At 45.2% G+C, this 14,440-nt stretch overlaps 1 protein-coding gene and 1 long non-coding RNA gene across 3 annotated transcripts in view; one reads left to right on the forward strand and one right to left on the reverse strand.

Annotated features, from left to right (window-relative positions):
• Nucleotides 1–2,690: 2,690 nt before the first annotated feature.
• The window catches only part of LOC144141169 (uncharacterized), a 29,244-nt gene continuing 17,494 nt past the window's right edge, over nt 2,691–14,440 (forward strand). The window contains exon 1 of the long non-coding RNA XR_013316455.1: nt 2,691–2,917. This is a non-coding gene — a long non-coding RNA (uncharacterized LOC144141169). The remainder of the gene's footprint in view (nt 2,918–14,440) is intronic.
• Nucleotides 8,165–14,440, reverse strand: part of LOC144141168 (uncharacterized) — a 77,950-nt gene continuing 71,674 nt past the window's right edge. For both annotated transcript variants that reach the window (XM_077672722.1, XM_077672721.1), the window contains one exon: nt 8,165–10,648. In XM_077672722.1, the coding sequence (XP_077528848.1) occupies nt 10,620–10,648 (29 nt within the window). In that variant the 3' untranslated portion in view covers nt 8,165–10,619. The remainder of the gene's footprint in view (nt 10,649–14,440) is intronic.

Raw genomic sequence — 14,440 nt, forward strand, 5'->3', positions numbered from 1 at the left:
CGGGCAATTTGTACTAGAAAACCTGGCAAACCTGCATATGCAATGCCTAATGACCTGAAGTGTGCGGGAATGTTTAAAATACGCAAACATCATCCACTCAGTGAGGAAGGTGACATGAAGGACTTGAAAATTACAGGCCCCGATGTACAGAGCTCTGTACTGCGAAGGCCCAGGACAAGATGTTTAAAACGTGCGCAAAGAATGCAAGTTAATCCAGGAGTAAAGTCCTTCTTCTTATAGTTGCATACAGGTACAGTCTTAGTGAAAACTTGGACGCATGAAAGAGGACTGTTTGCACCCTGGGGAGTCGATTGCTCTATTCACAAGCAGCCTGGGAATATAGAGCACGAATGTCTGCATTGCTGGGCCACCATCTTTTTGTGAGACGTCCTTCAGAGGACCATCCACAAGGAATTTACTTTGTATCCCCACGGCGTCCGGTTTTTGAGCGTGGACAGCAAAGAAGGGGTGTCCTGCGATATGGTCATGTTGTTTGCCGTCCACAACACTTTGAGTACACGAATGACCTGGCCCAACGGTGACGTGGACGCGAGGCCCCTAAAACCATATTTCATTGAGAGTATCTCGCAATTCGTTGAAGTAAGAAATCAAAGGACTGTTTTCCTGAGTTGCTGTCAAGGGTAGAACCCTGATGGCACTAACGGAATTTTAAGTGATAATGACAACATAAGCCAGACTGGCAGCGCTACGTGTGATTTTGTATATCCTGTGTGTGTTCGTTGTTATATAATGTCGACGACTGGCAATAAAGAGAGTTGAAAAATTAAAGACCGATCAGCTTACAGTCAGTCACCTACAAGGTACTTAGCAAGGTAATCGCTAACAGAATTTCTGCCACCTTAGATTGTAGTCATCTTAATGAACAAGCAGGGTTTCGTAAAGGCCATCAAACAATAGACCATATTCACACGACCAATCAGGGGATGGAAATATGCGCTGAATATACTTAACCCCTATAGATAGCCTTCATAGAATATGAGAAAGCATTCGACTCCGCCGAAACCTCAGCAGTCATTCAGGCATTGCGAAATCAGGCTGTAGACGAGCATTACGTAAGACTACTAGAGGATATCTACAATGGCTCCACAGCTACCATCGTCCTCCATAAGGAGAGCAGTCATCACCAGCCTATCTACACGCACTGCGAGGCAAAGGCGTCCCCCATTATTCTCCAATTACCCCTGGACTGTGCCAACTGCGACCAATTTATCCCCGCAAACGTCTAGATCTCATCTGCCCATCTAACTTTCTGCCGCCCCCTGCAACGCTTGCCTTCTCTAAGGATCCACTCTGTTACCCTCAATGACCAACGGTTATCTTGCCTTCGAATTACATGCCCTGCCCACGTCCACTTCTTCTTCTTAATTTACACTAATATGTCCTTAACACGCGTTTGTTCCCGGACCCACTCCGCTGTCTTCTTGTCCCTTAATGTTACACCTATCATCTTCCGTTTCATTGCGCGCTCAGTCGTCCTCAATATAGGTCGACCCCTCTTAGTGAGCCTCCAAGTTTCTGCCCCGTAGGTGAGTACCGGTAAGATGCAGCTGTCATACACTTTCTCTTTTAAGGGACAATTGTAGGCTGCCATTCATTATCTGAGAAGATCTACCAAATGCACTCCACCCCACTTTTATCCTTCGAATTATCTCTGCATCATGATTGCGATCCGGGGTCACAACTCGGCCTAAGTAGACACATTCGCTTACTACTTCCACGGCCTCACCACCTATCTCAAACCACTGTGCTGTCCCGAGGTTATTGATCGATACTTTAGTTTTCTACATATTAATTTTCAGGCCCACGGTTCTACTCTGTTTGTCCAGTGCGGTAAGCATCCTTTGCAATTCCTCCCCCGAGTTACTTAACAAGGCAACGTCATCAGCAAATCTGAGGTTACTCAGGTATTCTCCATTAACCCTTACTCCCACCTGTTCCCAATCCAATGTTCTGAATACTTCTTGTAAACATGCTGTGAATAACATTGGGGAGACTGTGTCTCCTTGTCTGACACCCTTACTTATAGGTATTTTACTGCTGTCCTTATGGAGGATGATGGTAGCTGTGGACCCATTGTAGATATCCTCTAGTATTCTTACATAATGCTCATCTACCCTCTGGTTCCGTAATGCCTGAATGACTGCTAGGGTTTCGACCGAGTCAAATGCTTTCTCATAATCTATGAAGGCTATATATAGGGGTTCAGTATACTCAGCGCACTTCTCTATCACCTGATTGATCGTGTGAATATGGTCCAGTGTTGAATAGCGTTTGCGGAACCCTGCTTGTTCTTTAGGTTGACTGAAATCTAAGGTTGCAGAAATTCTGTTAGCGATTACCTTGGTAAGTACCTTGTAGACGACTGACAGTAAGCTGATCGGCCAGTAGTTTTTCAAGTTCTTCATGTCACCTTTCTTGGAGATTATGATGATGTTAGGATGAGTAGGATTAGGATGACGTAGGAAGGAGAGCAGTAAAATACCTATAAGGAACGGCGTCAGACAACCAGAAAGAATTTCTCCAAGGATATTCAGAGCACTGGGCACGGCGGCACAGCCAGAATGCGGTGGTGCGAAAACCGTTTGTCATCCTTCTACAGTTCCTTGGATTGCTGGGCCCCCTTTTTGCCCAGCCTTCCGATCTGCTAGTGAAAAATGCCCATGCGCTCCGCCCCGCAACCAACCCCATCCTGCCTTGCCGGCCATCAACTTCACTCCCGAACCCTCTGCCTCTGCAGCTATCAGCCACGTGTGCATCACTGATACAACGGGTTGTCCAGGCGGCGCCGTTGCGCATTCCGGCTATATATGAACGTCCTGTTCACTTCTCGGCCACTGGGCACGGGGAAACAGCCAGTATGCGGTGATCTGAAAACCCCTTTGTCTTTCTTCTACAGGTGAGCAAACTTTACGGAAAATGCTTTCGCTCAAGCGACCCGTTCTTACTGATGCTGTCGTGCCCAATGTCTGTAGTGTGTCGTATGATGTTTCTGGCTTATTGCGGCAATTACTGCTTCTGGGGGCAGATATTGATGCAGATCCTGATCTTGATTTGGCTAGAATCGTTAAACAATTAGAAAGTATAGCTGCTGACACAAAGGACATAAAATAAAAGTGACTAACCGATATAGCGAAAAAATGGGACACCTTGGCGAATTTGGAGGACACAGTTGTTGCTTGCCAAACCGAAATAGCTTCTATGAGTGCCCTAATTCAGCAACTTGAAAAGCAACTTGATCAGCTAGAAAACCATACTAGAAGATCAAACCTGATAATACACGGGTTACCGGCAAATGAAAACAAGACCAATGGCACACTTGACCGTGTTGTCAACAAAGAAATAGTAATTCAATGCATACTGGAGCTAGAACCAGTTAGGATTCAGCGCATCTATCGAATAGGTTGGCACACTTGACCTTGTTGTCAACAAAGAAATAGTAATTCAATGCATACTGGAGCTAGAACCAGTTAGGATTCAGCGCATCTATCGAATAGGTAGACCAGAACCAAACAAATTTAGACCAGTTATTTTTAAGCTACAAGACGCAAAGCACGTGATGTCGATTCTTAAGCAAGGATATAAGCTAGAAGGTTAAGATTTCTCCATTCGTGAAGATTGTTCCCGTAAAGTGCGAGACGTCAGAAGTAAACTGTGGGCAAGTTCGAAACAAGACCTCAACAAAAAAGAAAAAAGTGTCTTTACTTTTCGAAAAACTATTCATGAATAGCAACGTTTACACTTGGGATACCGAAAAGGGTGAACGGATACTCCCACGAAAAGAGCAGTGCCATTTTACTCGGCGAAAATGGATGACCTGGGGGAAACAAACCACGTCTGCTTGTAATTTGCGACCAAACATACTTCCTAGCCAATTACCTGAATGGAATTGGGAAACACCAGATCTTTATCCTAGCGGACAAACGTGGAGCTGCCTCTTTCCCTCCCGCGTAGTACGCATCTTATTGTTTGTGTAACACGCCGACCCACTGCACTCTACCACTGAGGAAACCGGACCGGTCGCATTGCGGTGTTTGAAGGCCACGTTGAACCTCGCGCCAACACAGCGAACATGTCATCAGTAAGGGCATGAAACCTTTGGCTGCGCGTGCCCCTTCTCCCTCGACTCCCTACCCGTGCACGCATAAACCGGCAACCGGTCATGAGCGGATACTTAGAAGTGAAAGATACTATCGAACATGTCGCTCTCAAAGCCCTTCAAGGTTAACCAGGGATATTGGTCCACGTCGGCGTTCCGAGCAGAAAGTGTAGGACAGCTGCATCTTACCGGTACCCACCTACTGTGCAGCAACTTGGAGGCTCACTAAAAGGGTTCAACTTGAATTCAGGATGACTCAGTGAGCAATGGAACGGAAGATGATAGGTGTAACATTAAGGGACAAGAAGAAAGCGTAGCGGTCAAGAAAAAAAACGCGTGCTAAGGACTTATTAGTAGAAATTAAGAATTCGGTCTAAGCACGGCATGTAATGCGAAGGCAAGATAACCGTTGGTCAATAAAGTGTAAAAAAGTGGATCCCTAGGGAAGGGAGGCGTCGTAAGTGACGGCAGAAAGTTAGAGGGGAAGATGATATCAAGAAGTTTACGCGTATAAACTGGTCGAAGTAAGCACAGGACCGGGATAGGTGGGCGTAGACAGTCTGATGATGATGAACCTCCGGCTACCCTATCCCTAAGGGTTGACGTGGCGGCGTTCAAGGCGTGCGCAAAGATTCCTACTACGGTGTGCTTGCTGCGGCTCTGGGCATCAAACAGAGACATGTTCTTCGCCAGGTGCTATACAGCTACGGATGCAGCGATGGCGTAGAGGTACAACACTCGCCTCGCGTGCAGAAGGACCGTGGTTCGAATCCCGGTGCCGGACAATTCCCACCGGATTAAAAAAAAAAGAAAAAAAATATCCGCGTATTGATGGAATTGCACAAAGGGGCTTGGGGTGCGGCCTGACCCCGGCGACCATTGCCGGTAATGCACTCCCTCACCAGAGCAGGATTGGCCACCCTGGTGTAGTACCGGCCACAACCTCCCATGAATACGCCAACTAACCCTCGGCCCTCAGTCCCCAGCGGCTGCGAAGCAACTGACCACGGCGGCGGTTAGACCTGTGACGCAGCAGAGGGTGCTAAGAATCACTGGATCCGGACAGGCCGCCAATGGAATCTGAACCTGGCAACGTTTAACGTGCGAACCTTATCTAGCGAAGCAAGTCTCGAGGTGTTGTTCGAGGAATTAGAGGGCATTAAATGGGATGTAATAGGGCTTAGCGAGGTTAGGAGGGCAGGCGAAGCCTTTACGGTGCTGAAAAATGGACACGTCTTATGTTACCGTGGTCTAGAGGACAGAAGAGAACTGGGAGTGGGATTTCTAGTCAATAAAAGCATAGCTGGCAACATAGACGAATACTACAGCATTAACGAAAGGGCATCAGGTCTTGTAATTAGGCTCAATAAGAGGTACAAGCTCAAGGTGGTGCAGGGCTACGCGCCCACATCCAGCCACGACGGCCAAGTAGTGGAACGCCGCTATGAAGATGTGGAATCGGCAATGGCTAAAGCAAAAACGCAGTATACTGTAGTTATGGGGGACTTCAATGCTAAAGTAGGCAAGAATCAAGCTGGAGACAAGGCAGTTGGGAACTATGGTCTGGGCTGTAGAAATAGCAGGGGGGACCTACTAGTTGAGTTTGCAGAACGGAATAACCTACGCATAATGAATACCTTCTTCTGTAAACGGGAGAGTCGGAAGTGGACCTGGAGGAGCCCGAATGGGGAGCACAAAAATGAAATAGACCTCATATTATGCGATAACCCTGGCGTCGTGCAGGATGTGGAAGTGCTCGGAAGGGTAAGGTGTAGTGACCACCGTATGGTAAGATCTCGAATTAGGCTAGAGTTGAGGAGGGACCGCAACAAGCTAGTACGAAAGAAGCCGATAAATGAGCGAACAGTAAGACGTAAAGTAGAAGAATTCAGGATCGCGCTGCAGAACCGATATTCCGCCCTTAACGAGGAAGCCGAGCTTACGACACAGGAAGCCAGCGACAACCTTACACGCATTCTCACGGAGTGTGCAGTAGAAGTCGGGGGCACTATGGCTAGACAGGATACCAATAAACTTTCACAGGAGACGAAAGATCTAATCAGGAAACGGCAAACCATGAGAATCTCTACCGCAGCTGACAGAATAGAACTAGCAGAGCTCTCGAAGTTAATCAATAAGCGCAAGACAGCTGACATACGGAAGTATAATATGTAGAGGATCGAATACGCTGTAAAGAACGGAGGTAGCCTGAAAGCAGTAAAGAGACGTCTTGGCGTGGGGAAAAATCAGATGTATGCACTTAAAGATAAGCAAGGCAATGTCATCACAAATAGGGATAAAATAGTCACAGTGGCCGAGGAGTTCTATAGGGATCTGTACAGTAGCCGGGACATACAGGATAATGCCGAACGAGACAGTAGTTCAGAGGAGATAGACATCCCACCAGTAACGACCGAAGAAGTAAGGAAGGCTTTGAAAGAAATGAAAGGGGGCAAAGCACCTGGTGAGGATCAGATAACAGCAGACCTCTTGAAGGATGGCGGAGAAATTGTACTTGAAAAACTGGCAAACCTGTATACGCAATGCCTGATGACCGCAATGGTACCGGAATCTTGGAAGAACGCGAACATCATCCTAATCCATAAGAAAGGCGACATGAAGGACTTGAAAAACTACAGGCCGATAAGCTTACTGTCAGTCGTCTACAAGGTATTTACCAAGGTAATCGCTAACCGAATCTCTGCAACCTTAGATTTCAGTCAACCTAAAGAACAAGCAGGGTTCCGTAAAGGGTATTCAACAATGGACCATATTCACACGATCAATTAGGTGATACAGAAGTGCGCTGAGTATACTCAACCCCTATATATAGCCTTCATAGATTATGAGAAAGCATTTGACTCGGTCGAAACACTAGCAGTCATTCAGGCATTACGGAACCAGGGGGTAGATGAGCATTATGTAAGAATACTAGAGGATATCTATAATGGGTCTACAGCTACCATCATCCTCCATAAGGAGAGCAGTAAAATACCTATAAGGAAGGGTGTCAGACAAGGAGACACAATCTCTCCAATGTTATTCACAGCATGCTTACAAGAAGTATTCAGAACGTTGGATTGGGAACAGGTGGGAGTAAGGGTTAATGGAGAATACCTCAGTAACCTCAGATTTGCTGATGACGTTGCCTTGCTAAGTAACTCGGGGGACGAATTGCAAAGCATGCTTTCCGCACTGGGCGAACAGAGTAGAACCGTGGGCCTGAAAATAATATGCAGAAAACTAAAGTAATGATCAATAACCTCGGGACAGCACAGCAGTTTGAGATAGATGGCGAGGCAGTGGAAGTGGTAAGCGAATATATATACTTAGGCCAAGTTGTGACCCCAGATCCCAACCATGAGGCAGAGATAATTAGAAGGATCAGAATGGGGTGGGGTGCATATGGTAGACATTATCAGATAATGAATAGCAGCCTACCATTGTCGTTGAAGAAGAAAGTGTATGACAGCTGCATCTTACCGGTACTCACCTACGGGGCAGAAACTTGGAGGCTCACTAAGAGGGTTCAACTTAAATTGAGAACCACTCAGCGGGCAATGGAGCGGAAAATGATAGGTGTAACATTAAGGGACAAGAAGAGAGCGGAGTGGGTCAGGGAGCAAACTGGTGTTAAAGACATATTAGTAGAAATTAAGGAGATGAAATGGACTTGGGCAGGGCATGTAATGCGAAGGCAAGATAACCGCTGGTCATTAAGGGTAACAGAGTGGATCCCTAGGGAAGGCAAACGCTGCAGGGGGCGGCAGAAAGTTAGATGGGCAGATGAGATCAAGAAGTTTGCGGGGATAAATTGGTCACAGTTGGCACAGGACCGAGGTAATTGGAGAATAATGGGAGAGGCCTTTGCCCTGCAGTGGGCGTAGACAGGCTGGTGATGATGATGATGATGATGATACAGCTACGCTGGTCATCCACATTCGCAGTGAGGGATGGCGCTGAATTGTTCACAGGAAGTGATAGCCTCTTAAGTGTTTATGTCAGGGTACAGCCATGTTCCGGGCCTTTTTGTGATTGCAACGCAAGTACTTTTTAAAGCGTTTCTTTTATTCATCATACAAGTCACCGGAAAGCAAACAAACAGACGAAAGGGCGTTGTTGTATTAACACGCTTCCCGTGTTCCGGGTTTGCCATAAAATACCAAAAATTCTTCAAAACAAGAAAACTTTGCAAATACGCCCACGATTTGGAAAGATGGTTTCCGGAACTGCGCAAAAACGCTGAAAATAACGCTCCGCCAAACAACAGTGCCCTTCACTGTCCCACCCCTTTATTTTCCATCAAGTGCATTAAGTATACAAGAGTCAAAGTACGAAAAGACATGACACAAGTCGCGCGCATATCAGAGCGAGCTCAGTGAACACACACACACACGCACGTATACATCGCCGATCTGTCGGCCCAAATGCTTTCTTTGTTCGCCGCCTGGAATGCCTTGAACCTGTTCGCTTGGCACACTTGATAAATGTGAAAGAGTGAGAGAAGCAACTTTCGCCAGGACACCATTATACCACGTGCCAGTGTGCGTTCACACTGCTAGAGCTAAAGACAGGACACGTGATTTATAGGCTTCAACAAGGCGAGGAAGTATGTCTCGTAGGCACACGAACAACTAGGAGGCTTCATACAAAGCGAGTCAAGCCCGGAAAAGAGTGGCCCCGGTCACAGACACAGAAGATGAAACGCTTGGAAGCACGGTAATTTTTTACCACTTTCTAGGCAACATGTTTTCTTTCGCAAGGGAGCTAAGCATGGCAACCACGTAAGTCATAGTTGGTATTCTGTTTTCGTTGTTTGAGCTTTTATGGTAAATTCTGGTTTAGGCCTTGGAATTGGCTTTTAAAGTATAGAACCCTTTATATAGACGCTTCTTAGCGTGACAGATACCCAGAAAAGGACGTTGTCGTATCAGACAAGAAAATCCCGGGCCATCTCCACTAACGTGAAAGCTGGGGAGGTGCGAATCATGCTGTGTATAAGTGTATTCAAAGATCGTAAGTCTCTCTCTTGCCACAGGGCGCGCGCTGATTGGGTGCCGGAGAAGCTCTGGTGGGAGGAGCAATCGCGTGCTTGCTGAGGCGGTGGCGTCCTCTCTTGCGTTGTACCGGATTTACGCCATTAAATGAGACTGACAGGCCGTAAGTTGTCTTCGTGTCACATGCCACAGCATGCTACGAAGTATGCTTTACAGGAGAAAACATGGCGTTTAAAACGAATGTCCAGACGGAATTTAACAAATTTCTCTTTTAATGCAATTGAATCCTGATTATTACTGCGTTTTAAATTAGTTTAAATCATGTTAGGGTATTCTGAACCGGTTTTACCTATTATACACTTGTTTTCGACCATTGTTTGACAACTTGATTAACCGTGACGACATGATATGACGACAGGAGACGCCGACAGTCTGATCCACTAAGGTGCTCTGCCCCTGAAAGTAACCAAGCTATTTTTGAAACGCTGTTCTCACATCCACAAAGCCGACGAATTGTACAATGTAGAGGTTTAAGATATACCTGAACACAGATGCACGCGAAAAGATCATAAAGACGGTTCAGCAAAGCCTGTTATTAGTGTTCCTACTAGGCACACTTTCTCTCGTGTTTTGAAGCAGATTTAATAATGACTGATGTGTTACACTCAACCGAAATAATGCTAGGACAGCGAGCCGTTGCAAAGTATTTAGGTCACGGTGTGTCATAAGTTATGAATAATGCCAAAGGTAACTAAGCTCGGGGCATACAGTTGAAGAAAATTATCTTCGCTTGCGGTTAAGTCAGATGACACATGCGAAAGTAAACCGAAAGGCTGCCGTTTTGATCTTTCTGACGGCACTCGACGTCTTCTACCTTAAGTGGTTGTTCATGAACATTCCTTACAGTGTGGGTAGATGATACACGTTGTGGTCATAGCAAGGTAGCGAAGCAAGCAATTAATGAAGAGTATTTCTTGGCCTGAGGAGTAATGTTTTTGTTACTATAAATGCTCGCCTGTGGGTGTTCTGCCCAGCAGAGAAACAGGAGAATTAAAGAATCACTGTGAATATCAACGTTGGCATTGCTGCCCAGCAGAGAACCAGGAGAATTAGAGAGTCACTGTGAATATTAGACATTGACATTATTCGCGCCATTCACACAATCAAAGCAGTCTGACACCGGAAAGAGCATCTAACAGTAAGACCACAGCGATGGCTTCGAAAGTCATGCTTAACCACATGGCTGTACACCGAACGTGACAATATGAAGACCGCGTTCAACGTTTCACCATTTGAAAGAAAGCTGAAAAACCATTTTAGGCTCTGAATTAAGCAACATGGTGTTATCCATATTGTCGTGGCGAACGTGACATGCTCTCGTCGATTAAGACAACGTAAAGACCGTCGATTCCTCAAAGAAAATGTCCATCCTATTGTAAAATATCGCCGTAGCCTTCCCTCAGGAGGAGAGTAGCTTGAAGTTCTCGACCATTGGTGTTTGATGCTTATTCGTCTTCCTCTTCTTCGGCCTCGTCTGAAAGCGAAAAAAAGAGGACGATAGGGAACATACTGCATTCAATCTAAGTATTTGTTTACAGCATTCAAAGAACTAAAGAGCTGTGAAGACGTTGCATTGGATGCAGTGCTCATGCCAGAAATTATGCCAGAGTCTAATCAATGTAGCAGCAACTGTGATGCAGCAAGAGATGCTCAGGAAATTACGTCGAAAATTGAAGCGTTAGCGGCAGTGCTCCAACCAACAGATTTAACAAAAGAAATATCTCTACAGGCGCCTCCTTCTTTTCTTGCCTATTGTCACATCTTGCTGGAGGCGATCGGGGCAAAAGAGCGGGAGGGCTTTCAGCTATCTCTTAAAGGAGCCATGAAGACAAAATACGACATCATTCAATTAAAAAAAAACTACCCTTTGGTAACACAAGCCAGCGTGACATTAATTTAATGCATCACAAGGTAGACGATTTAGAAAACCACTCCAGGCGTTCTAATCTTCTTTTTTATGGTATTCAAGACACGGGCGAATCAGAAGCGTGGTGAACGTCCGAAGAAATAGTAAAAAAAGTCTGCGAAGACCAGCTGGGAGTAACAGCAGCATCAATTGCACGTGCTCATCGCCTTGGTCGATTTTTGAGCGATCGCACTCGACCCATAATCGTGAAGGTTTTCAATGAAAAAGAAATTGACACAATACTAAGCAATAGCCACAAGTTGAAAGATACAGAATTGGGGATTTCGCGAGATTACTCTGAGGCAGTTCGTGAAAAGAGAAGAAAATTATGGCAGTTCTCAAAGACTATAAAAAAAGAAAAAGACCACGTCAATCTTGTCTTTAATAAGCTAAAAATTAATAAGGATGTTTACATATGGGATACCGAACTCAATTGTGCGAAACTTGTTTCCCCTGTGGTTTCTGCAAATTGACGTGACGTAAGCCCTTCATCCTGAGCTAAGCTGCCACGAGCAACATCAAAAAGCAATATTAGTACTGACGATAGCTGTCACTTTTTATACACTAACATTAGGATTGTTACTAGTAAAAATGTCGCATTATCTTCATTAATAGACTCAACATCTGCAACCATTATAGCTTTAACTGAAACTTGGTTAAATGATTCTGTTCCTAGCAATAGCATATTCATTTGTGAATCAGACTTTAACATTTTTCGTTGTGATCGGCAAAACCGCCGGGGTGGCGGTGTCCTTCTTGCGGTAAGCAGACAGTACTTGGTTGTGCCAGTGATTATCAGTACTTTTCTGGAATGTGCAGTAATTTATGCAAAATTCAAATCCAGTAACAAAACTGTTAGCGTTTTTTATCGTCCTCCAGATTGTTTACACGGTTTCACTGCAGAATTCCATCGTATTCTTGCCGAACTTGCTCGCCGGTTTCCGCGGTCAAACATAATAATTTTTGGGGATTTCAACTTCCCTGACAAAAATGCGGGGTCTACTTAATTAACTTCTAGCACACCATCCGAGTCTAATGCGTTTCTACAATGTTGTCTTGATTTCAACTTCACCCAATTAGTTACAAGCCCAACACGACGTTCAACCCACTGTTCGAATATTCTTCACTTGGTACTGACTAACAACACAAATATATGCTCTGATATAACACATCTTAATGGTTTATCCGATCATGACGTGCTAACCGGTCGCATAGTTGTTCCTCTTATCAGACGGCAAACATTTAGCAAGCTCATTCGATGTTACAAAAAAGCTAATTTCGATCGTATTAACCACGAACTATTAAGTTTTGCCATTGACTTTGTAAAAGATAACTTGTCGCGGACCGTCGAAGAAAACTGGTTACTACTGAAAAACGCTCTCACTACTCTGATAAGTACATCCCGGTCATCTCTATAAAATCCGATAATACTGTCCCTTGGTTTTCACAGAAACTTCGCCGCCTAAACAACAAGAAGAAAAGATTATTCAGACAAGCTGACAAAAGTAAATTAGCTGCTTCCTGGCAGCGGTATACGGAATGTGACAGAGAATATCAAAAATTGCTCAAAACCACGCGCTTACAGTTTTTTCAACGTGATTTATCATCCATGCTAACAAATAATCCTCGGCGTTTCTGGCGTGTCATCAATCCGAAGCATAATCCCGACATCGTCTTATTGATCAGAACGGCGTAATAATAACTGGCAGTGACTGTTCGGAACTACTGAACAAAACATTTTCCTTGGTATTTACAGTTGAATCTTTCCTCCCAAAGGCAACCATACGCAGTAGCACTGATGCATTTATGCCTGAAATAACCATAACCGATGCTGGCCTATTTTCTCTTGTGACTAATCTCAAGACTTCCTCTTCGGCTGACAACACTGGTTTAAATAAAATTATTCTAAAAAATATAGCACAAAGCATCTTCCCAATATTATCCGCTCTATTCCAACAGTCTCTATTTACCGGCGTTATACCCCATGACTGGACTGTGGCGAAGGTTGTTCCGTTTTTCAAATCTGGTGATCGTACCTCACCCCTGAACCATCGCCCTATTTCACTAACCAGTACCATATGGAAACTCATCGAGCATATTATTCACTCCCAGATCATTAACTACATCGAAAAACATAACCTTATTTTTCGGCATCAGCACGGTTTCCGTAAGGGCTATTCATGTGACACCCAACTAGCTGGCTTCATTCACGAAATACATTCATCTGTAGACGCTGGAATTAAAGTGGACGCAATTTTCCTAGACTTTTCAAAAGCATTTGATCGTGTTCCTCACCATCGACTTATTCACAAGCTTACGCTACTGAACATCGACTCTGCTGTTATAACATGGATAAAATACTTTCTTTCTAACAGGATGCAATTTACACCAGTTAACAATCACAATTCTTATCTAGTCCCCGTAACATATGATGTCCCTCAGGGAAGTGTACTCGGACCCTTGCTTTTTCTAGTTTATATTAATGACCTACCAGACTGCATTGAATCTAATATAAGTTTATTTGCGGATGACTGCGTATTACCGTAAAAACCCGCGTATAATACGAGGTTTTTTTCCAAATTTTACTCTGTTAAATTTGTGCCTCGTATTATATGTGGATCCCAAAGTTTTCCCCCGAGAATTTTCACTTTCGGTTTCAGCGGAGGGAGCGCCATCTTGCTGTGGCGTTAGCTGGCTGCTGCTTCTCTCAGCCGGCGCCATTTTGATTGTTTTGACTACGCGAAGGATCTCGGCACGTTCACCGCAAGTCTATCAAGATGTCGGGTGCACTAAAACAGTATTCGGCTGCAATTAAAAGAAAAGTTATTTTATGTGCCGAGACCATCAGAAATTGCGCTGCAGGACGGCAGTTCGGCGTTACCGAAGGCAGCCTTCGTGGGTGGAGAAAGCAACTGGTGCTTGACTGGATAAAGTTTGTGTGGTGTCGGCGGCCTGGAGCACTGTTGGGGATTCCCGTCAGTGCTCGTGTTGGACGCCTTTCGCTGCCACCTGGCCGATTCCGTGAAGAAGTTGTTGCACGAACCCCGCACCGAACTCATTGTCATGCCAGGAGGAATGACATCCCAGCAGCTGCCCGCTAGACATTTGCATCAACAAGCCTCTCAAAGACTGCATCGGGTCCTGCTACCAAGAGTGGATGAGGACAGGATACCCGTAAGTGACAGCTACCGAATGGCTGACGCGGGTTTCTCCAGCGGTGCTTTGTGGCTGGATCGCGGATGCGTGGGCCAGCATTCCAGAGGAGCTCGTCAGTCGCTCTTTTAAGAAATGCGGCATCTCGAACGCCCTTGATAGCACTGAGGACCACTTTCTGTGGGAAGACATTTCCGACAAGGTGAC

Source organism: Haemaphysalis longicornis, unplaced genomic scaffold, assembly GCF_048455015.1.
Source record: "Haemaphysalis longicornis isolate Haplotype H1 unplaced genomic scaffold, Haemaphysalis longicornis Haplotype H1 scaffold_6, whole genome shotgun sequence".
Taxonomy (NCBI): domain Eukaryota; kingdom Metazoa; phylum Arthropoda; class Arachnida; order Ixodida; family Ixodidae; genus Haemaphysalis; species Haemaphysalis longicornis.